We start from the raw sequence: 26,145 nt of genomic DNA on the forward strand, positions 1-26,145 counted from the left end.
GGTACAGATTGAAAAAACCCAGAGCCAAAATGTGTAAGTAGAAAGTTAAGAGGTAAATTTTGGAAAAGCCTGTTTTATTATTTAGAGGTGCTTAGTCAGGACAACTAAATTCTAGGACTGATTTGAACTTTGGTGAGAGTGGAGTTAATGTCAAAATAAAGGCTTTAGTTTTATAATCTGTGTCAGAGAAAACTCTCAATTTGGGGTAGGGTTAATAAGATATTTTATGAGAGGTTAGAGTTGATGGGTTGTTTGTTTATATTTGTAACACTGGCTGTTGACACAATTAGCTTATAGCCAGTAGCACCAAGCAGGAAGAGCAAAGCATTTTTTGTGTTCTTTCAGTACTTTTCCAGTGAGCTTTTCAGGTACTATCAAACGATAAGGAAAAAATAGGTGATTGATAGTGCTATAATATAGAAGGGGCTTTTGTATTTTAAAAAAAACAAAAAACCTGACCTAATTTATCAAGTTTAAATTCTTCCTAAAAATATTTTATTTATTTAAATTTAGAGAGAGAGGAAGGGAGAGAGAAAGACAGGGAAAGAAACATCAATGTGGAAACATCTATTGGTCGCCTCTCATAAGCACCTCTGAACTCGCAACCCAGGTCTGTGCTCTGACCAGGAATCAAACGGGCGAACTTCCTCTTTGTGGGACGGTGCCCAGCCAACTGAGCCACACCGGTCAGGGCCAAGCTTAAATTTTTGATTCAGTAATTCAACATTTTCAACTTCTATGAAAATGTGGAAAACAAATTTTCTCTCAGGTTTGCTTTTGTTTCTCCTCAAGAATATATATCAAAGTAGCAGTAATCTTAGTTTACTGGAAACATCTTGCGCCTTAATTCTTCCATGTCATTTAGCTTCATCCCAGGCTGGGAATAAATAAACGCCTGACCTGAAATGAGTTGAGAATAGGAAAGGGGGGTGGTGTCCAGAAGAAGTTTGACTATATTTCCAAACCAAGTGCTACTTCAATTTAAAAAATTATCTCAGAAATCTGTGACTATCTACATTAGGGGTTAGCAAACTGGCCAAGAGTCATAGGTTTTTGGAACAATTGATGAGCTAAGAAAGGTTTTTACATTGTTAATTATAAACAAACAAGCAAAAACAAAGACTGTGCAGACAGGATGTGCCCTGAAAAGGTTAATGTATTTACTCTGACCCTTTATGGACCAAGTTGGCCAACCCTTGTTCTGTATCATTCAAGGTGTATAGTGTTTTCCTTTCCATGAACATTTAAGATTTCTTGCTCTTTTCTTTGTGTTCTGTATCGGCACTTTCATTGGTACTTTGTTTTGTTAGTGGCTATATAGTTGCCCCTTGTACAAGTGTACCACGATTTAAGAGTGGTTGTTTAGTTTTTGCTTTTATACCCATTATTGGAATAAGCATTGTTTGCATACATTTTTGTGACTTGGGGAATTGCTTGGTCAAATATTATATGCAATTTAAAGTTTGATAGTTATTGCTGAATTGCCCTCCCTTCGAATTTATTCATTTTATATTTCTCCCAGGCTTGTTTCCCTTACTCACAGCAACCCTGACACAGATAAAATAGATAGACTCTTCCATCAAACGGGTCTCTTCATTTTCTGTTGCTGAGTAACAAACAAAAAGTTCAGTGGCTTAAAACAACATCATTATTTATTTGGCTCACAGATACTCAGTTTGTCTTGGGCCTGGTGAAAACAACTTTTCTGTGATTTACTTGATGTCATTTCTGCTGTCTCAAAGGCAGGACGCTGGAATGGTCATATGTCTGGCTTTAGCGGGGATCTCATCTAGGGCTGTGGAGAACGCCTGCAAAATCCTTTCCACCTGGCTGGTTGGCATCCTCACAGTAGGGTTAGGGGGACTGAATTTCAGGGAACAGCATCCTGTGAGAGGACTCGGTGATTTTATGATTTATCCTCAGAGGCTGCATAGCATCGTTTCTACCATAATCACAGGCCTGCCCAAATTTAAGGGGGAGGGAACATGCACCCCGCTTTGTAATGGAGGAGTGGCAACCTCACACATTGTAAGAGAGCATGTGGGATGGGGAGTATAGGTGCATTCTTTGGAAACCTCAGTCTGCCACAAGGTCAATGTTTGTTTTGGTGTGCATTTCTGTAATTACATGTGTAATTATACAGTTGACCTTGGACCAGTATGGGTTTGAATTGTGCAGGTCCACTTATGTGTGGATTTTCTTTTCAATAAATATATTGAAAATTTTTTTGAGATTTTTTTTTATGGCTGTGAAACAATCATATTGATTATACTTGGCTGCTATAATGCAACCATATTGCTGCCTCCTTATTACCAGTGAATGAATTGATATACTTGTAAATAAATGTGAAATTCTTTTTCACATTACCTTTTCATTTTTAATGTTTAGTGTAATATATTTAATATATAATATGCAGATGTTAAGTCTGCAGTGTTTTGTATCATATAAGACCATATTGATGTAGGTACTAATGATTTATATAGTAAATTTAAATCCATTAGTACCATAAACTTATGGTATTGATAAGTACAGTGCAGTGCTGCAAATGTACTTTCTCTTTATGATTTCCTTAACATTTTGTTTTCTCTAGCTTACTTTATTTTAAGAATACAGTATATAATACTTATTCAAAATATGTGTTATCTACTCTTTGTGTTATCAGTAAGGCTTTTGTGTAGTCCGCAGTAGGCTATTAGTATATGAGTAGTTAAGTTGTTTTGGAGACAAGAGTTATTCATGGGTCCCAGCCAGTGTGGCTCTGTTGGTTGGGTTTCGTCCTGTGAAGTGAAGGGTCACTGGTTCCATTCTGGGTCAGGGTTCATTCCTGGGTTGCAGGTTTGTTCCCGGTTGGCGTGCATTCATGAGGCAATCGATTGATGTTTCTGTCTCACATTGGTGTTTCTCTCCCTTTCTTTCTCCCTCCATTCCACCTTCTCTAAAAGTAAATAAAAAAATTTTTTTTGAAGGAAAGTGACCATCCATTTTTAGGTTCTTTAGCGGCACTAGTTTACAATCATACTAATGAGTAGTTCACTTTTTTTTTTTTAACCAAAGCAAGTGTTTTAGGTCTACAATGCATGCCACTTAAGTCTTATCTGAGAAGTTATTCTTGAAAGATGTGTTAAAAAGTTAAGGAATTTAGAGTCATACTGGTCCTTTGTCCACTTCTAATATTTCAAGCAGCAGAGTTGTGTTTTAAGTATATCCTTCAATCCTCCAAACCAAAGGTAAATAGGAAGGTTTTCTTTTTAAATATAGGATATTTTTTTGGTATGATTTTATTTTTTAGAGAGAAGGGAAGGGAGGGAGAAGGAGGGGAAGAGAAACATTGATTGGTCATCTCTCCTACACGCCCTGACCAGGGATTGAACCCACAACCCAGGCACGTGCCGCCACCGGAATCGAGCCCACAACTGTCTCTGCACGGGATGATGCCCAAGCAACTGAGCCACATCAGTCAGTGCAGAAGGTTCTAATTTTATGTTTGTGAATGTTTTAACCTCTGTATAGAATATTTTATAGGTAGTGTTTCAAAGACTTTAGAGTTAGGTTAATTCCTACTTAAAAATTAAAGTCTATTGAGGTTTTAGATTTGGGGATGGGTGTTATTAGCCACAACTTGGCTTCCTGAAACTTGCTGTCATGGGAAAGGCCAAGATCATTTTACATCTGAAAGCATGGAGCACTGGGGAACGTTTAGAGGTCACTGGTAGAGAAAACTGCATGGAATGTTATTTTAAAGAGTATTCCCAAAGTCTGTGTAATTTGATTATTCAATATTTTTACTTTCCCGAGATATTTGAGCCAATTTAGCTCATAAAAACATTTGATTTTAAATATCTTTAGATGGCCCTAGCTGATGTGGCTCAGTGGATTGAGTGCCGACCTTCGAATCGAAGGGTCGCCGGTTCGATTCCCAGTCAGGACACATGCCTGGGTTGTAAGCTGGGTCCTCAGTAGTGGGCATGTGAGAGGCAACTGCACATTGATGTTTCTTTTTCTTTCTTTCTTTCTTTCTCTTTCTTTCTTTCTTTCTTTCTTTCTTTCTTTCTTTCTTTCTTTCTTTCTTTCTTTCTTTCTTTCTTCCTTCCTTCCTTCCTTCCTTCCTTCCTTCCTTCCTTCCTTCCTTCCTTTCTTTCTTTCTTCCTCCCTTCCTCTCTCTAAAAATAAATAAATAAAATCTTAAAAAAATATATGTTTAGACGGACCATTTCAAGAGATAATTCGGTATTTACTTCTACTGGGGCACGGTCTGAGGCATTGTGTTTGTGCTAGGTGGCGCCACCAGGCCATGCGGAACTGCCAGCTAGACTGCCTGCCCTGCGGGAGGTGAGTCTTGAGGATTTGTTGCAGTCCAGAAGCAGTGTGAGACCTCATCCCACTTTCAGTTTTTAGGTCCGTTTTTAGGTTTGATGTGCTCTGTTTTCTCCCACCGTGTGGTGGGTGGGTGTCAGAATTTGCTGTGGGTTCCAGGCCACTCAGGACCATTGCAAGGCCTAGGTCATACAGGGACCTTCTTGACTGGGCTAACTCACTGGAGATTTATTCAGTCAAACATTTATTGCGTGCCAGCTGTTTGCTGGGTACTCCTCAGGGTGTTAGAGATGCAGCTATAAGTACAGTGAAGTCTCTTCCCGCACGGTGGGGGAAGGCAGACAAATCTCTGGAACTGCCTGTGTTTCTGGGTAGATGTGATTACCTGCTGCTTCGCTCAAGTCTAGATCTTATGGGAAACTGAGGACCAGAGAGAATCCTTGGGGTCACCTTTATTTCTTTAATACTTCCCTTGGTCATGGGGTAATCATTTGGGCAAAGGTGGATGGTATATTCTACAACTGGTGGTAATTTTTGGAATTGCTGTTTTATTTTGGACTAGGTTTAGTTGATTTAAACTCTTTCTTATTTAACTTTATTTTTTGAGTATGTGAAACAGATGGTACTGAAGTCAAAACCACATAAACGAGTACCAGGGAGATCTTGCTTTTAGCTCTGTTCCCTCCAACCTGTCCTCACCCCCACCGGTAATTATATTCTTGAGTTTCTGGTTTAACCCTCCCATGTTGCTTTTTAATTGCATTAAATCTTGGGAGAAGGGGAAGAAGGAAGGAGGTGGGGAACTGAAGAAAAGAGATGAATGGCGGGGAGGAGGAGAATTCTGATTAAGTAATGCTTGTGAAATGTTTTATTGGCGGTCTTTTTGTTCTGCTGCCACTCCTGTTAATGCTGAAAAAGGCAGTAAGTTTAAAAAAATAAACTTTTTAATTTGGCATAATTTTAGATTTACAGAAAATTAGCATTAAATTAGTATTTTAACTAATCATGGTAATACCCTAGTACTTTTGAAATAAATAAATAAGGGAGAAGTCAAAAAGTCATACAACTCAAGGTCATTGCTTTAAGTACAGTTGGCTAATTTGTGGAGTATTTTATTTTATTGTTTTGTAAACCTTCCTTATAAAATGCCCTGATATAGTCAGTTCTGTTTTATCTACGTCAGTGGAGGGAAGCATAGAAAAAATGATACATAGCTCATCCTCCCAGAAAAGTGTTGGTATACTCCATTGCTGATTTTAGAGTCCTAGAGCTTGGAGTTGGAAAGTGGCTTGGAGGTGATTGTGCTGACTTTCTGCAGAATACAGGAGATGGCTTCAGCAATATCTGCATCCATTACAGTTTCAGCCTCTCTCCAGCTCTGCATACTGCTTTGTAAGGCAGTCAGTTCCGTATTTGTCATAAAATTATTCTCTTGAGTTGAAGGATGCTCTGCCCTCTTAGCAGTAGAGTCTGAAGACCAAATTATATCTGATATGTATACAAACATATAGGCTATATCCATACATACATACTAAACCTCCTTGCTTGCTTGCTTCTTGTTTCCTTCTTTCTTTTGAGATATCCTTCTTCCCAAATGCTGTTTTGTTTCTTTGTTTGTATTTGGTTACTTACAAATGTTGGGATAAAGAGGAATAATGATAATGAGTAACCCTGACCTCCCAGGGCTGTTCTGAGGATTACAGAAGATCACATCTGTAGAGTGTGCAGCACAGTGCATGGCACACAGTAAGCGTTTCATCAGTGCTAACGGTATAGTGATGCTAACGGTATAGTGATGGTTATGGTCTCTGTCATCCAGTCTTTTCTTCCTAGACTAATGGGGTAAACAGCGGTAAATGACTACCTGTAATACAAGGCTGAATGAAAATAAGTGGTACAGTAGAGACAGAAGCAAAGTTCTTACTCAAAGGAAGGAGCAGTTACTTTCAGTTAGAGATCAAGAAGGAATCTTGTCTCTTTAACTTTGAAGTAGAAACAGAATCTCTTTAAAGGGAATGATATTCTAGATTCTTTCTAGCAAAAGCATGCAGCTGGGAAGGTGCATAGAACCTGAAGATGTCCCGAGTTGACAGAGGAGTTAGGAAACCCCTCGGGAAGCTCTGGTGAGAAGTAATGGCAGGATATGGGGAGGTGGGGCTGCGCGGGGCTTTGAGAGCAGTAATGGGAAGTTTGTATTTTGTGCTGAAGGCTTTGGGTTGTATTTGCAAGTCTGTGAATAGAGGATGAGAGTGCAATCCTACAGCTAAATAAATTGTGTATAGGCAATTAGAGGCTCCTGTCAATTTAAAATCCTGACTGAGGGCTCCTGATAAATCTATAGTCGGAGGAGATTGTTGCTGTAATCCATGGTGTGGAATGGAAATCCAGATTGTGGAAACCTAGTCTTTTAGAGGAAGCCCTAGGAACTTCTCTGTAAATACATTTTGGGCTTTTTTACTTAGAGGATTAAACAAATTATTGGACAATAACCATCTCTCAAAGATTCTTAATTTCTGGATCAGGAGAAAGGATTATATATAAAGAAGAAACTGTGCTGTTCTGGTCGACTGCATGTGTAATTAAAGATGGACTTACCTCGGTAGAATAAATAGGCTGTCTTTTAGCCCGCAGGGAGAGCTTTAAGCATATTTTAAAACTGAACACTTTGCTTCTATTTTTAAGTCTCCAGAAATTATTATTTGACCCAGGGAACCAGCGTTTGGGAATAAAACGGCGTGCTCAGATTTCAGCATCGCCAGCATTTTTCTTTGTGATATGAGATGACTTGGCTGTCCCTTAAGTTATCTTGCATTTTTGTTGTTTTTTACTGTTGCTTAAGGACCTTTTGCCTTTCTGACACACTTAAGACTCCAAATAATTCATGCCTCCTAGTTTGAGAAATTGTTGAGAGGAAGCCTGATTAGGAAATAGAGATTGGCTGGCTGCTGGCCAAGTGAGAATTTAAGCTCACTTTCGGGTTATTGGCTGGATGGGGCAACCAGTGAATTATTGCCTTATTTTTTGATCTTGGTCTCTTTTAATGGTTGTACAGATAGAGGGATGGTCTGGCATCTAGACTGAGCTAGCCATAGAGCTGTAATAGCTCTATGCAATAATAGCTGCTGATTTTCTGTTGGTATGAGATGAACTTTGCATGTCTACCTGCATTCTTCTGAAGGAAAAAAAAGCAAATTATTACTTAGTCTATGTTCCAGGAAATACTAATGTTATTCTGCAGGTAGATAGTACTTAGATAACACTGATACTTTCCAAAACTATTTCCTATTGTTGTCATTTCATGCTCACAACATGAAAGTGACATGTTGTAACCTTGTAAATAAAACGTGGCAGGTATAACTCCCATTTGACAAAGTGGGTGCTGAGACATGAGTAAGAGGCTGCGTTAAGGTTGCTGGCTCAACAATAAATGACATCTCACTCTCTTTTATTTTTGAATTGTAACTTCCAGAAAATTTTATAGGAGGAAAAAAACTGAACACCCTTCTTTTTGTGGTTACTTTTTAGCGTCGTCTTAGACATCTTCGGAACATCGCTGCCCGGAACATTATTAATAAAAATGGCCATCAACTCCTCGATACGTACTTCACACTTCACCTGTGTAACACTGAAAATGTACAAAGAGGTAAGGGATTCCATGAACTTGTTACCCATAGATCATTACATCTCATTTTTATTCTTCTGTGACATAAGTGCCCCTTGCTACTATTGTTTACCAAAAAGCTAAATTGTCTTGCTGTGACAATTTTTCGTGAGCAGTTACATATATTAAAGAAACATGACATTTGGATATTTCTTCCAGCTAACCGAATTTTACATTGATAAGTTTATTATGAATATTACTGATTAATATCTTTATTCCAGTAGCTATTATTTAAAATAGATTATATGAGTCTACTATCCAGTACTAATTTGCTTCTCTTTAAAATGTAGTTGGTTTCTTTAATATTATGATAAAACTGGGTCATATCTTCTCATGTCTGTAATTCCTTGTGTATATGGAGTCATTTTCTAGAAGAATTGGTATGGTTCTTTGAATTCAGCTTTATGTATTGAAATGTTGATTCTTCCGCAAGTGACAGTTCTAAAAGTAGAACAAATATTTGACTCAAAACCACAAGCATCTTTTGAAAACTCACTTGTTGGATGAAAGGCACTTTGGTATAGTTGTTTGACCTTATGTCAGATGGAGTAAGAGAGGAAGCACTGGGATACTGGATTAGGACGGAAAGTATCTGTACTAGTGGTAGCTCAGCTATTTACTATTTAGCTGTGTGACTGTAGACAAAAATCATGGCTTTTTGAACCTCATTTTTCCCGTTCGTGAAGTGGGGATAATGAGTCTTATGAAGCTGGCAAGACAGATTGTTATGAGGATCGACAGTTGGCATGATGTTATTGAAGGTCTTCTTATATTAATGGAAGGTGGCATTAGGTATTTTAATAAAAGTTATTAAGGACTTGAAGTTTGTCCTGTGGCAAAAATGAAACATTTCAATGACATTTATCTTTTGATTTTAATTACTTTAAAAAACGATTATTAAAGCAGTAGTTGTTTTAACAATTTTTTTCTTTTTTCAATCTTAATACCAGCATATGCTTATTAAAAATTCAATCTTGAATTATATAGAATAGAACCTCCCCAATGTCAATAGCATTAAAATAATTTTTAAGTATGAAAAAGGACTCTAAAATCTGCCATTTTCATATAATTTTATTTTATTGTTTTTTATTCTGACAGTTGTACATTCTTAAAACAATTGTTGCAATCTGAAAGATGAGTGCGAGCTACTATAACAAATACCACCGACCTCAGTGGTCTAACCTCATACATTTTTCACTCCGAGGCAGGAGCAGGTTTTTTCTCTCAGGGACCCTCCTGGCAGCTGCCCGCTGGGCGGTGACACAGACATCCAGGCTCCTTCTGCTTTGGAACGCTGGTGCCATCAACACAGGACCTCTGGCTTGGCAAGAAGGGGATTAGTTGAGGGAGATTAAAATCTTTAATGGAAAAGGCCCAGCTCAATTCTGTTACATTCTGTTAGCCATAAACTGCGTTGTTCCTTTTAGATGAAAAGGGGCCTGGGAAGTGTCTTCCTGTGTGTCCAGAAGGAAAATAAACAGTTTGGTCGCTGTGTGTCCCAAAGGTATAAGCATTTTTGCAGATCTTAATACATTTGATCTACTGTTTACTAATTGCTTTTATCATTAGCAATGTCTGATGGAGCCAGAGTACTTTAAATTTTTTATATGTTTCTGTATAACCTATTCCTGGTTATCTTCATAGAACTTTTATGTCCTTGCTCCAGTTACTATGCTAATTACTACTAATTATCTCTGATTATCGTTAGTAACATAGTACTTAGCACATCTTAGGTATTTGGTAAATGATAGCAGTTGCTATTAGAATTATAATGTTAACAATCATAATAGTAGTTTCTAAAAAGAGCTGTCACGGAACTGGTTGATGACCATGATGTAAAACTTGCCTAAGAGATATGAGAAAAGTGATTTGTTTTTCTTGTTTTTGTATTTTGTCTTCCAGCTCAAATCCTGATCTTAGAAATTATCATGGACTGTTTGTTGAGGTTATCTTAATAAAGTGATCATTAACACAGTTAGGGAACAGCTGGTGATAGGCCACAGGGAAGCCCAGGGTCTGGTGGTTTCGAGTCTGTCACTACCTGGCAAGCGCTCGGGTAGGGCGTTCGGTTAGTTTATCTCTGAAATGAGAGGACTGGTGATTTCTGAAACTTCCTTCTGTTCCAGAAAATGTCATGGAAGAACGGAGTCTGTTCATGGTGGCTTTCTCGGGCCCATGTACTGGGTTCTGCAACTTTTATCTACTGTAGGAGCCAAGGAGCGCTTTCCCTACTAAACCGAGTTAATACTGCTTTCTCTTACTGGACCTGTGATGCCAAACATAGGTCTAATCATTCATCTCACGATTATCTCGTGGTCCTTGGTGTAGGATGAACGTTGTAGAAAGTCAGTGGGCTCTTCTCACAAAACTGCACGTACCACCTGCTTAGCGGCATCATTCGTTAGTTTTGAAAGAAAGTTTTTTTTAATTGGAAGAGTATCTGAAATGCTGATTTTAAGTTATCCTTTTATGTCAGCTGAATTCACAGGAGATCCTAAGAAGTTATATATGAGATTTTTTTTTTAAATGGCATCTTTTAGCACTCTTAGGAGACTATTCTCCTTTTAGGTAGTTCAATGCCAACGCTAGTTATCACATCTCCAGAGCACACAGTCTTGTGTTATGGGTGAGGAACTAGGTTTTAATCTTGGTTTCCTCTTAAACTTGGAATTTTTTATAGTCGGTGTTGTTCTTAAGCCATAATTATTTTCTCACCATGAAATGCGAGTGCCTGTCCTCTCCCGGAATGTCAGCCAGCTATCTTGAATACATCAGAAGACAAACTCTATATAATCCAATTTGGTGATCTCATTCAAGTCTCATAGTTCTAAATACCATTCATCGCTCACAGCTTGCAAGTTTATATTCTTAGCTTGGACCTCCCCCCTGAACTCATACTCCTATATTCAGTGGTCTGCATCTCTATTTAGAGTCTAGTAGGTACTTAAACTGAGTTTCTGGTATTCCAGTTCTGAATCACCTCCTGTATTTTTCCTTCTCTCAGAAAATAACAGCTCCGTCCTTTCCCTGGCTAAAAACCTTGGAATCATTCTGGATTGTCCTCTTTTATATCCCACATCAATCCTTCAGCAAATACTTTTGGCTCTTACTGTCAAAATAGGTCCATAATCTAATCACCCTTTACTATCTTCGAACCACTATGATCTCTTGCCCAAGTTGTTGAAGTAGATTTCCAGCAGGCCCGCCTCCTCATGTACTTCCCTCAGTATGTTCTCAACTCAGACCTTGTTAAAATGGAAGTGAGATCATATTATTCCTCTCCCTAAAACCCTCCTCTGCCTTCCCATCTTACTCAGTAAAAAACAAAATCCTTGTGGTTTTGTAGAAGGCCTTTTGTGATTTGACCTTCTGTGACCTCTCCGAATTCAGTTCCTTCTATTCCAGTTCTCTGTTCCAACCACACTGACCTTCTTGCTTCTTGCTGTTCCTTGAATATATCAACTTTGCTTCAGTTGAACTCTGCACTTGCTGTGTCTTTGGCCCGGGCACACGTTCCTCCTGCTGCTTACAGACGGCTCCTGCACCCCTTCCGGTCTTTACTCTGTTTACTGAGAGGAGCTCTCCCCTGATCACTGACTAAACCCTTTTCAAAATTGGGACTATTCTCCTCATGTCTTTTGTGCTATATTTTTCTCTACAATACTTACTGTCATTTGACATACTGTATGTTTAATTATTTGGTTAATGGATATCTCTCTCCACTAGCATGTAAACTCCACAAGGACAGAAATTTGTAGGTCACTTTGGTTCTCACCGAACTATCTCCAGTAGTTAGAACAATGCTTGGCACATACTAAGTTCATATGTATGTATTTTTTCATTAAATTTTTGACTATCTAATGCAGTTCATGGTTCAGAGTATATGTAACATGCAGTTCATGGCTCTTGTATGTGTGTGTGAGTACATACACGTACAGCTCTGTATCAAAGTCTTCCTCTCACCTGTTCTCTCTCCCTGGTTTTCCACCCCACCCTTCTGACCACCGTAACTCATTTCTTGTTTATCTTTGCAGAGATTCTTTACACAAATACAAGTAAAATCAGTACCACAGTATATATATTTCTATGCCTTGAAATTTTCACTTAATGTGTCTTAAATGTTTTTTCCACATTTAAAATGTTTTTCCATGGCCTAAATGTTTTTCCACATTGGTTTATAGAGAGCTTCCCTAATTTTCTGCACAGTTTTGCATTGGATAGATATACCTTAAATTATTTGGCTGTCTCCTATTGGTAGACGTTTATAGGTGGCCCCAGTCTTTTGCTGTACCCACAGTACTGTGTTGAATAACTTTATAAGCACATTAGTTTGTATATTCCAAAAAGCAGAAGTATAAAGAGAGTGCACATTCAGTGTTGGTAGATACTAGAAAATTATCCCTGTTTGCGTTCCCACCTGCTATGTCTTTTCCCCCAAGCCTCACCAGCTGGCTGTACCATCAAGCTTTAGAATATTGCCAATCTGATAGGTGAAAACAGTTTTATAGTGTAGTTTAGGGTTGTATTTCTTCTATTATGAGTGACGTTGTAGTACTAAAAAGGCATTTATCGCATGAATGGAATGCTGCCTAACAGCCAGAACGTGCCACCGGAACCAGGTCCTGCAGCTTCTGATTGCCTCGCATCTCGGGCCTGGGCATTGGTGGGAAGATGTTTGTTCTAATAGTTCCACTCATGTAGAAATAGGTCTCAGATGATAATCTTTCTTTTGCTCAAATTAAATTAATAAAAATTAATAGATTGTATTAATAAAAAATCATTTCAAATCCACTATTTCATTTGAGCCTCACAAGAACCCTGTTATATTTCAGGTGTCCCTCTCCTTTGAAAGGCAGAGACACTGGCCCCAGAAGCTTGACTTGTCCAGGGTCCAGCTGACACGTGGTCAGTTTGGAACTGGGACTATTTTGTGACTCTGAACCCACTGTTCCGTTTTTCTCCATGCTGCTCATTTTATTGACAATGTTTTAGATGTAACAGAATGATAGTGTAGGCCCATGGTCAGCATGTTAGAAATGACCTCAGACTCGGTGATTTCTTTCCGAACTGTGTGACTTTGTTGACACCTCTGTCTTAAATCAGCCATTTAGCATGTCCATTTTGAGGGTCTCAGGAAGAAGGAAAATTGCTTAGTTTAATTTACAAAAACAGCAAAATTTTGAAAGAAATAATGATATTGTTAATCTTCTAGGAGCTAGAAAACAGTTCATTTTAGGAACTGTTTAATTGTGGGGCGGGGCTCCACCCACAGGGCCTCCCTCCCCCCCCCCCCCCCCATCCACCACAGATGAGAATAAGTCTACCAAGATGTGATCTGCTTGGGGAGGAAAGGTGGCTGATCTCTCCACAGACAAGGGCCAGGAGCCTTTTACTCAGTGGGCTTTTATTGGGTTCATTTTGCATAGGAATACAGGTAAAGCTCATTAATCATTGTCAGGCAGTAAGGATCAAACAATAGAACAATAGATAACATGCAAAGAACTCTGAGGGGCTATTCTGGGTCAGGGTCAGATAGCTAAAGAGCCATAAAATTTTGAGGAACAAACTCACTTCCTGCTTGGACCCGTATCATTTAATTGAGAGCATTCTAAACAAAGCTGGTTTCACAGGATTTTACGTATTCTTTCTTAGGCCTGGTCACCCTGGGGAACCTGCCCTTTCCAGCTCCTCCCTCTGTCATTGTTTCAGGCTTAAATCAGGCAGGGGAAGTAAGGCAGCCAAGAGATTAGGAGACTTCTTGCAGACAGAATGAGGACTTGGGCTATGTCAAAGCTGAGAGGCAAGGGTCTATCACCCCCTTTTGCTATAGTCCCCCAAGTCCTTCCCTGGGGCCTTCCTGTGATTGTGGCTGTGTTAAGTCATCCCCCCCTTGGAGAATCTTATCTCCCGTCATTGGCTAAGAGATTAAGCACTGGGGGCCAGGTAGGGTGAAGAAAAAGGAGCAGAAGCTGCACTCCTATCAGGGAGATAAGCTTTGTCTCCTTAGTGGCTTATGGTCCCAAGGTCTCTCACTCAGCCTTAGCCATGGGGGGGGGGGGTTACAGCTTCTGAAACCAGGCAGGGCGGTTCCCAACATTTAATAATTTAATTTAACTTTGCAGATTAAGCTGAGGAATTCTCTCAAAGAAAAAAGAGTATCTTAATTTGTTTACCACTGATTTCATTTTATTTATTTATTTAAATTTAAAATTTTTTTATTTTATTGATTATGCCATTACAGTTGCGCTATTCCCCCCTTCATTCCCCTCCACCCTGCACACCCCTCACCATTCCCCCCTTTAGCTTATGACCATGTGTCTCAAGTTCTTTAGATTCTATATTTTCCATACTATTCTTGCCCTCCCCCCTATTTTCTACCTACTGTCTATGCTACTTATTTTCTGTACCTTCTCCCCCCTTCTCCTCCTCCCACTCCCCTGTTGCTAACCCTCCATGAGATCTTCATTTCTATGCTTCCGCTCCTGATCTGGCTGTCCTCTTAGTTTGCTTTTGTTTTAGGTGTGGTTGTGAGTAACTGAGTTTGCTGTCCTTTCACCATTCATCTTTTTTATCTTCTTTTTCTTAGATAAGTCCCTTTAACATTTCATATAATAAGGGCTTAGTGATGATGAATTGCTTGAATTTGATCTCATCTGAGAAGCACTTTATCTGTCCTCCCATTCTAAATGAAAGTTTTGCTGGATAGAGCAATCTTGGTTGTAGGTCTTTGGATTTCATGACTTGGAATACCTCTTTCCAGCCCCTTCTTGCCTATAAGGTCTCTTTTGAGAAATCAGCTGACAGTCTGATGGGAACTCCTTTGTAGGTGACTGTCCCCTTATCTCTTGCTGCTTCTAGGATTCTCTCCTTCATTTTAATCTCGGCTAATGTAATGATGATGTGCCTTGGTGTGTTTCTTCTTGGGTCTAACTTCTTTGGTACTCTCTGAGCTTCCTGGATTTCCTGGAAGTCTATTTCCTTTGCCAGATTGGGGAAATTCTCCTTTATTATTTGTTCAAATAAGTTTTCCACTTGTGGCTGTTCCTTTCCCCCTTCTGGTACCCCTATAATTCGGATATTGGAGCGTTTAAAGATGTCCTGGAGGTTCCTAAGTCTCTCCTCAGTTTTTTGAATTCTTGCTTCTTGATTCTTTTCTGTTTGGCCATTATTTGCTTTCTTTTGGTCCACTCCATTGATTTGAGTCCCAGTTTCCTTTTCATCGCTATTGGTTTCCTGTGCAATTCCATTCATTTCAATTAGTTTCGCCTTCATATATTTGTCTAATTTGTGGCTGTAATCAACCAGTTCTGTGAGGATCCTGATGACCAGTGTTTTAAACTGTGCATCTGAGAGTTTTGCTATTTCTTCATCGCTTAGATTTATATAGGCTCTAGGGCTTTGAGATCTTCTAGAGCCATTTTTGGTTTGTTCGAGCCTGTTACATATGAGGATGGGGAGCCTTAGATGTTCACCAGGGCGGGGTCACCCAGGACGCTGGTTTGTGACGTTGTATGTGGGGCTGGGGGCAGAGCGGGGCAGTGGTGATCCCCTCTGCTGCTTCCTGCTGCTTCCTGCTGCTGGGGCCTACACGATCTGTCTCACTGCTCACTCCTTCGCTGGTTTATCTGCGCGAATGTGTGACCGCAGTCAGCCTGCCGCCTTGCACCCTCACTGGGTCTGCCCGTTGCAACCCCATGTCTGGGATCTGCCTGAGTCTGTCTGACTGAGTTTTCCTGTGCTACCCCGCTCCGCCAGCTGCTGGCTTCACCCCTCTCACTGGTCCGGCTGAAGAATTCGTTGTTATCAGAGCTCTGAAAAGTTCAATTTTCTGTGTTTTGGCTGTGTTTTCTGTTGCTAAAATTTTGTTGTTTTTAAACTTGGTTGTGTGAGAAGGCACAGTGCTTCCACCTATGCCTCCATCTTGGCGGAAGTCCTGTTTACCACTGACTTTAAAAGTAATACATATTGTAACAAATTCAAATAATACAAAAGTGTAAAACTATAAAGAAAGTACTCTGTTATAAAAACAACAGCTTTTTAGTCTTTTTTTCCTAAAAATATGTGTGGTGTATATAAATTAGAATATATGTATGTATACAAATACCTCCTACATATGTATCTATAATTAATTCATGGTTGGAATAATTAGGCATTTGGGGAAAATTTGAAAAGAATAATACTTATCATTGCCTAGTCTTGTGGATGTAGGTGTTACCATAAGTGGGATTATAAATTGGTACAGTATTTTTAGAGAATAATTTGACAATATTTATCAAATTTATGTTTTTATTTTTGTCTTACAATTTCACTTCTAAAAGTTTATCCTATAGAATTAAATGTCTTAGTATATATATCTTTAAAAGATTACTTATAACATTACTTGAAATATCTAAAAAATAGCAGTAACCTAAATGCTAATCAGTAGGAGATTATTTCTTTATTTTTCTTCCTTACCTGAGGATATACTTACTGATTTTAGAGAGAGAAGAAGGGGGAGAGAGACTGACAGAGACAGAGAAAGATAGAGAGAAAAACATTGATATGAAAGAAATACGTTGATTGGTTGCCACCTGTTTGCGCCCCTACCAGGGATCGAACCCACAACCTAGGTATGTGCCGTTTCTGGGGGTTGAACCCACAGCCTTTTGGTGTGTGGGATGATGCTCCAACCAACTGAGCCACCTGGCCAGGGCAGTAGGAGATTCTTTTAAAAAATAATTAGAATTATCCCTTTCTTTATTTCAAATAATTGTTCAAGATAGAAAAATTAGAAAACTTCCAAGCAAAAACTAAAAGTAAACAACTTTTACCATCTAAGATAAACATTGTTAATATAATTATAAAAATTTGGATCTTGTAGTAAATTCTTAGATCCTGTTTTTTTTTTCATTTAGTACATTGTGACTATCTCTCCACAATATAGAATTATCCCATCTCTCCTTTAGAAGGAAGGCCAGTGTAGAGTAATGTGGACGATGTGTGTGTCCGGAAGTGCTTTCCCCGAAAGAGGTTGTCCGTGAGAGCGTCGCGTCCAAGTCTGCTCTGTGCTCACCGCGTGCCGGTTCCCAAGCTGCAGTTGTTGTTAGTGGGCTGCCTTGACAACTTGCACCACATTTGAGTTTTACCTATACTCTTGCAGGCTTAATCTGTTTTTTAAAGTTCATTGTTTTTAAACTTATGTCAAAGAGTAATGTGTGAAATTGTTGATTCAAAAAAGTGCTGTCTACCCTGTGCCAGGAATGGTTTCATGGGTCAAGGAGACAGCAGTTGTACAGAACAAACATGACTCCTTTGTGGAGCTTATAATGAGGGGTTCAATATGTGAGTCGGAAGTTTCAGTATGTTAGAAACAATAGCTATCCACGTATCCTCTACAGTCACCCCAAGTGCCAGCGGAATGTACATCGCACTTGAGGAACGGTGCCCTTTAACAGCCTCAGGATACGAAGGTCCTTGGAAGCTCTGCAGAGACGGAGCTTCAGGGAGGTGACTTTGGCAGGGTCAACAGGGGGTGTGAGAAGGTGGCCGGAACCTCTCCCTGAACCTCTGACACATTTCTCTCTTTTGACTGTGTCTTCCAGTTTTGTAACATTTACAGCATACTCGAAGGTTTGTAGAATCATGACATTTTAATACTTATACAGGGCCTTTGGTTATTGGTCTACTTCTCTAAGTTGTCTGATGAAAAATGGTCCAAAGAAAATTAAAAGGGACAAAATATTAATGGTAGGTGGAAGTAGATGTTAGGTTATTTGGCTGCTAGATCAGTATTCATTCCACAATACCACAATGCAAAGTCATAACAGACGTTTGAGAAAACAGAGCGTGTGGAATCAGTTGTAGAGAATGGCAACAGGCGGGGAGAAGAAAGTCTTAGTGGTAAGGACTCAGATTTGAATCTAGGGAAATAGGAATAAGTAAAGTAAAAACCACTAACAAATCTCAGTTGGTTTTGACTTTTCTTTACTAATGTTTTCCCCTTTAAAACTCTTTTATTTTATCTTTATTTCTATTTTATTTTATGTTTTTACAGATAAGGATATAGAGAGGATCGATACCTTGAAAATGTTTTAAGTGTTATACTGAAACGTGTTAAACGATTTACCAGACTGAGAGTTAATGAGCTTATTTTCTTCCATATCACTTATTGTTTTTTTTCTTTTTTTCCAGAATTTTATAGAAGTGAAGTGATTAAGAATTCCTTGGTAAGTTTGACTTCTGACAGGTACATATGTCCAAACCTACAATTCCTGTTTCAGAAAATGCTGAGACATAAAATAAGGTCAAGTTCAGTTCTGGTATTGTGATCCTCCTACAGTCAAATCTTCTGCTTAATTATGCTTAAGTCTTAAGTCTTCATCGATTTGTGCTTCGCTGTATCTCTAGTGCTTAGAGCTTGCCTGGCACATAGTAGGCGTTTGAAAAATATTTGCTAAATGAACTGGTATTTGTTTTCTTTTAAAAACCTTGGTGTTTTTTTCAACTCAAATTTTATAATTCTATCACTTCTATTTACTGTAGAGGTTTTTGACTTACCAGCATTGTAGTAAATCTTCATTTAGATGTAATAGTTCTTAAAAATTCTGTGTCCAGGGCCATTGTCTGGGATCCTCCCACTTGTTGATGGCAACGCCATTGCTGAGTTGGAAATTTGGAAGTGTCCTACTTTTGATTCTCTGTTCACTTGATATTTGCATAAATGGCTTAATTTATTGGGCCATATTGATAAAAAGAGAGCTTTATGGTAATGATAATATCCCTTTAATGGCCCAAGACCATACTGGAATAGGCCACTGTCCACATTTTAAACCTCACCTTCTAATACTTTTTCTCACTCACTGTATCCTAGGCACACCTCAGTTTTTTTAGTGCCGTGGACATGTCGCACTTATCTTGGTCCTTACGCTCTGCCAGAACAACTTGTTTTTCCAGCTGTTCACGTGGCTGAAGAATTCTTTGAGGTCTCAGCTATGTCAGTCCAGCTAGGCCTTCTGTGACTGTTCCATCTGGAACAGGAGGAAGTAGTTCTCTTCCTCCTACTCACTGTTTCTCCTGTCATCTGTTTCATTTTCTTTAGAGCATTCATCACTGTTGGAAACTCTCATTCACGTATTTTTCGGTGTTTGTTTTCTGTGTCCCACATGTGAGAACGTGCACCTGTGAGAGCAGGGACCTTGGCAGCCGTTTTCCCCTGTGCAGTCCTGCGCTGTAGAGTAGTGTGGCTGCTCAGTGAGTATTTGTCAGACGAATAGGTGGCTATCAGTGATGTGTTGTATTTGCAGAAGCCTTTCACATATGTTATCCCATTTTGATCCTTAGAAAAACATGTAGATGGGGGAGGTTTTAAGAAACTGACATACAGAGAGGGCCAACAGCTTTTGCAAGAGCAGAACCTCAGTTCCCAGACCTTCCAGCTTAACGTTTCTATTTCTCTCTTCTTCATCAGTCTTCCAAATATCTCAAATATCGTAACAGATTTGGATCCTAGGCCAACCAGCTTCCTTAAGTCCATCTCTGAGAAGCTCCAATCATCAGTAAAGCTCCTCATACGCTACATGATTCATGATAAATGACTAGCACCATGCCCAGCACATAGTCGCTACTGAGTAAATACTAATTTTTCCTTTTCTTCTGGCTTGGGTGGAAGTAGAAATGGCCCATAGACAAGTGAGAGCGGGGGAAGGGAGCAGAAAGAGTAGATGTCACGTGGATTTATCTACTCCCCTTTCCACAGTCAAAACTCCCATTGGAGATGGATTTACATCTCATTGCATTTTCTCTGGATTTGTATCATAATGGACCCTGTGCTATAGTGGTACCTCAGTGTGTTATTCTGCATTATTAGTATTGTAGTTACTTGATATCCAGTTGACTTCCAAATCCATATTTCTGAACATCCTCTCTCTGAATGTTCACTCCTATCTTCAGCTCCTTTTGACTCCTCAGGTCTTTGATCGCTTCTGATCTGTCTGTGAATTGTGGCATCTTCATCCCTGGTGTACTTAGGCTGAATAGTGTTTTGTAAGCTGGATTCCAGATGAGCAAGAGGGTTGGACAGAAAGACTTTCAAGGTCCTTTCAACTTACAGTTTCCACAGTGGTTGTTCCTGAGTATATATAAATCATGGAACAACACTTTCTTGTGTTTCTACTTGTCTATGAGCATCTCCTCTCCAAAGTAGCGGAGGGTGGAGATGACCTGAGTATCCTTATGTCTCCCTAGCTCCCACCGCATTCTGTTGGGTGGGTAGTCATTTGTGAAATGTTGGTTCATTGAAACTTCCTTTTAGGGATATCCTTTAAGGTTATGATATTTTTGGGCAAGGATTGTTGTACTTTTAGACCTTAATATAAGTTTGATAAACTTCAATTCCTTTCTTTTCTTTTTGAAATGAGTCTTAGCTTTTTACTAAATTATTGCGACTGGTTCAGATTAGTAGGTGATTAGCATCATAGGAGTCAGCGACTCCCCAGTGAACGTGCTGGGGGTGTCACAGGGTCACCTCCCTTCTCGCTGTCTCTGAGGAACCACAGATGAGCAGAATTTGTTGATGTTTTCCGTGCTTAGGAGTTTAATTCCTAAACTAGTTTGATATATGCTGAATAGAATTAGTGATTTAGATGATTTTATTTCTCCTGGTTACCACTGTGCTTGGCATATAGAAGGTGCTCAGCAAATGTATCTTAATCAATGGATTCATCCACAAATATTTTATTGACTGACTTCTAATTAGCTACTAAAGGATCAGACAAATTAATACTTCATTTTGCTGAGCTTTCAGTAAATTTTCACTTGGCACTTGGGTAAACTAAGATGGGCTCTGAGCTTGTGAATAATTTTTTTCACTCACATAACTTGAAGGATTTGACTGTTTTCCCTAGGTTTGTATTCTGAGCTTGGTCCTTAGACCAGAATGGCCTGGTTTTGCTATTCTTTTTTTTAGTTTTAAAAAGGACTGATTGATTGATTGATTGATTTATAGAGAGGGAAAAGGACAGAGAAAGAGAGGGAGAGAAATATTGATGTGAGAGAAAAACATTAGTCTGTTGCCTCCTGGGTGCTGCCAGCTGGGGACCTGGCCCACAACCCTGGCCCTGACTGGGGATGGGACCAGCGACCTTTTGGTTCATAGGCCAGTGCTCAGTCCACTGAGCCACCTCAACCAGGACAGTTTTTTTTTTAAAATTATTATTTATTTATTTAAAAAAGTTTTTATTTTTTTATTTTTAGAGAGGGGAAGGGAGGGAGAAAGAGAGGGAGAGAAACATCCATGTGTGGTTGCCTCTCACATGCCCCCTACTTTGGGACCTGGCCCACAACCCAGGCATGTGTCCTAGGCTGGAAATTGAACTGGTGACCCTTTGGTTCACAGGCCAGCAGTCAATCCACTGAGCTACACCAGCCAGGGCTTGTTTTTTACTTTATGTTTTCCATCACCATTTCTGCCCCCCATACTCTCTTACAACTCCACCCGCTCCTCCCCATCCCCCAGTTTTGCCATTCTGATGTCAAGGTAACATGGAAAAATGGACACAAGATTAAAAAGAGTGTTTTCCCTAAAGGTCAGATAAACTGTCCATATGTTCCTATCCTGTGCCCCTCACTCCTGAGCTCTCCAAACCAGTGCTGTCCTATCACCTTTGTGCCTGATGGCAGTGTCCTGTCACTGTCCTGTCCAGCTGCCACTAGCTACATGTGGCTGTTGAGCACTTGAAGTGTTGTTAAGTGTTACTGAGGAACTGAATTTTTAGTTTTACTTAATTTTACTTTAAATAGCCACATGGAATGGATATGGTATTGGACAGTGCAGTTCTAGATGCTTCTGAAAAGCTTTCTTACAATCTGTAATATAGCAGGAAGAAATGTCTTTTTTTGTGTGTGCTTTAAAGAAATATACACTTTGTACTTACACTGCTGGTACTGTTCTAAGTCAGTATAATAGCTGCTCATAAGGTGCTGTAGGTCCTTTAATGTGCAGGATAAACCTCCTGAAGGCAGGGACTTGGTGTGCTTCAGCCTGCATCCTCCGTGGGCATTGTGTTGTGCTGGGCTTGTACTTGGCAAACAAGCAAGGAAGAAACAATTTATAGTGTGTGTGTGTGTGTGTGTGTGTCTCCATCTCCTAAGCTGACTTGTCAGTTGTAAGACTCACCAGTATCTTATGTTCACTAAATAAAAATGAACACTTATGTTTAAACTGAAACACAGGCCCTGGCAATAGTCCTGTGTGAATTATGATTCAACCTTAGGGAAATTTTATTACTTTGAAATTTGTTTCACCCATTTCAAGGGAGCATTTATTTAGCAGCTTTTTCTCCCTTTAGGTTCATTGCTTTACCTGTGATAGGGAATCTTTTGTATGTACTTCAGTGATATAAATCTGCTTCCTTAATTTGTGGGAATTTTCTTAAGTCCTGTAAAGAAGATGGATGAGGTTATTTCTTCATTGACAGGTATTTGCTTCTCTAATACCAGGTTCATGCCATGTTGCTCTATTTCTGTGCCTTCCTGCCTCCATAAAAACTTAATCTTTTTATTGACTTTTAATATACAGATGAGTTCACAGATCTTAAGTATGGATCTTGATCATTATTTTCAAATCGAGTACACCCCTGTATCAACTGGTGTCTACGTGAAGAAGCAGATTTTCAGTGCCCTAGAAGCCCCTCATGCCCCCTTCAGTCTCTTGACTTTTAACATCATAAATTAATCTCACCTGTTTCTGAGCTTTATGGGAATGAGACCCTACAGTGTGTACTCTGCTGTGTCTGACTTCCTCATCTTAACTTCCTATGTGAAGAGCCACTATTACTATTGTTAGGGCGTATTTGTAGTTTGTTCTGTAGTATTCCATTCTGCGAATGTATCAGAATGGGTCCTGTCTTCTGCTGATGGTTAGTTTCTAGTTTTGAGCGGAGATGAGTAGTGTTGCTATGAACTTTACTGTATATGTCCTTTGGTTGGATGTATGAATGCCTTTCTGTTGGGTGTATATGTAGGAGGGTACTTGGCTTGGAAAATGCATGGGACCAGCTTTAGTGCACATTTCCAAACAGTTTTCCAAATATATTGTTTCATTTACTCTTACTAGCAGTCTGTGAAAGTTCTGGTTACTTGTGAGCACTTTGTTATTTCTTTAATATTGAATTTAAATTTTTGATAGACATTATACACAGGACTTTTGTTTACATCTAAATCAATAAAGGTGTTTTAAATGGCAGTTGAACTCAGCACACTTAGTGCCAACACCGGGCCTAACTTAGAAGAGTTGATACTAACAACCAGCACTTTTAAGGTTGTGTGTGTGGAGGCAGTCGATGACTGCCACCTGGTGGTCAAATATTGTAGGACTGTATTGTTTTCACATTTCTGAGGTCAGAATTCATCTTGTAATGTGAAGAAAAAGTACATATTAGAATTATTAAATTGGAATATGTCAAATGGTAATAAATATAGTGGAGTAAAATAAAGCAGCAAAAGGGAGTATCTGGCATGAGTGCTTGCCTGTTTTTCTATGGTAATTGTGTAGAAGAGAATCATTTGAGCAGACACCTGAAAGATGTAGGGGAACAAACTGTGTGTCTGTGGGGGAGGACTCTTCCAGGCTAAGAAGCAGGAAAGTACAAAGGCAGGAGAGCACTTGAGGTTTTCAAGAAATGGCTAAGAAGGTAGCATGGCCCAAGTGGAGTGAGCAGGCCAGGCAAGTTTGCCAGACAAGTATGACAAAGCCGGGGCCCGGGAGCTGAGCACCAGGCAGTGGAGGAAATGGCCTAGAGAGGGAGGTGGTAGTGCACGGCTGGATGGCATAAGAGTAAGACTTTGGAAGGGATACAGTTATAGGTCACGCTCGATTAGGAGCATCTGGTGGACAGGCATCCCCAGCTCGCTCGGTTTTCTATATTCTAATGCCCTGGCACAATGCTTTACCCAGAGAAGGCCAATAAATGTTTGCCGCATTGAGTGACAAGAATAATGCACCTTTGACAGGTTAGATGGTGGAGATGGGCCTGCAAGTTATACATCAGAGTGATGCTTTCTTCTAAGACATATTTAGCATAAAATAATTACTGGTGAAATGCATTATTCAGCTTTAATGTCTGTGGCTTCAGCTAGCCATGCTGTCCAAACCATTTATTAACTCTTGGGAACTTTGTTATTTTTGGTTCAGGAGGATGGTATGGCCTTAACATGATTGAAGGATCATTGGTAATAACTAAAATGATCGAAGCAGTAACAAGGGAAGGAACTGAATTCTCTAAAGTGGATTTTGTACATGCACAAAAGACAAATTATAATGAACCCACTTGTATCTATCTTTAACAATTATAAAACTCATTATTAGATACATTTTTAAAGGGGAGTTTTATAACTTTTATTAAAAAATGAAAATTCTCATGGTCGGAGTAAGAACAGTGATAGCTAATTCATGTGTGCTTTTTAATTCATAAAAGGTATTAATTATTAAGTACTCACTTGTAATTCAAATAGGGTGTTGGCTGTAATAAATGTATTGTTTCTTATTCCGATGACAGTGCTATAAGGTAAGAGATATGCCTGTTTCATTAGGGAAACTGAGGTTTGGGCTGAGGAACTTGCTCTGGGCTGTAAAGCTAGCGGTGACCCATAAAACTGCTGTCCCGAGCCCTGCTCGTCTGCAGCATCTTGTTCCCTAGATCACACTCCTTCAACTGACGAAGTATCTCCCAGAGTTAGATCTAGTAGAAGTCAGTGCTGGGCCTCATAATCAAGTAAACAAAGTTCTAGAGCATGTATTTTTTTAGGGAAAACGTAACAGTTTATCAGAATCATAAATTTATGTTGGGATTGAGACTCCCTGAGCTCTTTAAAAAAAAAAAAAAGATTTTATTGATTTATTTTTAGAGAGAAGGGAAGAGAGGGAGAAGGAGAGGGAGAGGAACATCAACGTGTGGTTGCCTCTTGCTCACCCCCTACTGGGGACCTGGTCCGCAACCCAGGCATGTGCCCTTGACTGGGAATTGAACCAGCGACCCTTGGTTCACAGGCCGGCACTCAACCCATTGAGCCACACCAGCCAGGGCTGCCTGAGCTCTTTTTAAATCTGTGGGGAAAAACTGACATGAACAGTACAAATAGTCATTTATGAGATACTGGCCTGAGTGGCTCTCAAAGTTTGTGTTTCTGTTCAATTGTGACTGAATGAATTAGCATTTCGTCTTTGCAGAGATGTGTCTGCTACTAGGGAGTTGGCTTCACTTGATTATGCCAAGTTATGTTACTCCGCCTTACATTGCATTGTGTTTAGGGTTTTTCAGCTTCGTTCTGGTCAACTACGTGATTTGGAGGGAGACTGAGATCATTGACATGTGCAGTTATTTTACCAGGGAAAAAGAGGATCCTATGAAAATATGTAGAAGTATTACTTACCTCAGTTTGGGATAGGGTGGTTAGTAAAGGTTTCTACCAATAACTAATTCCTAAGTTGAGACATGAAGATGAATGGAGGTGAATGGAACAGAGGAAAGAGGAGTTTATTGGGCTGAGGACTAAATACTACTTACAAATTCAGTATGCAGTTCTTGAGAGAGTTAGCTGTCTTGTATGTTTTGAGAAAGTTGGAATGCCTTTTATGAAGTTTTGGCTGTGTTTTTTGTGACCACACATTTGTTACTAAGTATTAAGAACAGTGATAGCTAGTTGGTGTGTTTTGAAAATTTTCTATTTTTGGGTATTTCTTTAATTAAATAGATAGTGACCAATGTTAATAAAGAAATTGTTCTGGTAATTAATAATTATTTTACATTCACTGTGGGTAGTTAGTGAGCAGTGAATTTTTAAATGTTATACATATCCTGACATTCTGCCGCTGTGAATTAGTGAATATGGTTTAGGTCCCTAAATGATGTTAGTACTTGAATAATTTGTTCTTTCTTGAAAACAGGCTGTGTGTTTAGCTAAAAATAAATAAAAATCATTTTATGGGTTGTTTACAATACCATTATTGAGCAGTACATCTTTGAATGTGTGGCAGACTGTGTCTGCCTGCATCTGAACGCACCAGCGCGGGACTTACACTCATCTCCTGGAGGCTATGTCATGAGAGTGTAAAGGGAGGCCACTGTAACAAGCCTGACAATAGCTCTATTATAGTAATAGAGCTGTAGTATTGTATTGGCTTTAGAGAGAAGCCC

At 39.4% G+C, this 26,145-nt stretch overlaps 1 protein-coding gene across 2 annotated transcripts in view; it reads left to right on the top strand.

The window, feature by feature from the left end:
- The window catches only part of UVRAG (UV radiation resistance associated), a 281,275-nt gene that overhangs the window by 22,110 nt on the left and 233,020 nt on the right, over window positions 1-26,145 (top strand). For both annotated transcript variants that reach the window (XM_037131554.2, XM_037131552.2), the window contains exons 2-3: window positions 7,840-7,957; window positions 18,146-18,180. In XM_037131554.2, coding sequence (XP_036987449.2) covers window positions 7,840-7,957; window positions 18,146-18,180 — 153 coding nt within the window. The remainder of the gene's footprint in view (window positions 1-7,839; window positions 7,958-18,145; window positions 18,181-26,145) is intronic.

Source organism: Artibeus jamaicensis, unplaced genomic scaffold (assembly GCF_021234435.1).
Source record: "Artibeus jamaicensis isolate MK-2021 breed Jamaican fruit bat unplaced genomic scaffold, CSHL_Jam_final contig_64, whole genome shotgun sequence".
Taxonomy (NCBI): Eukaryota; Metazoa; Chordata; class Mammalia; order Chiroptera; family Phyllostomidae; genus Artibeus; species Artibeus jamaicensis.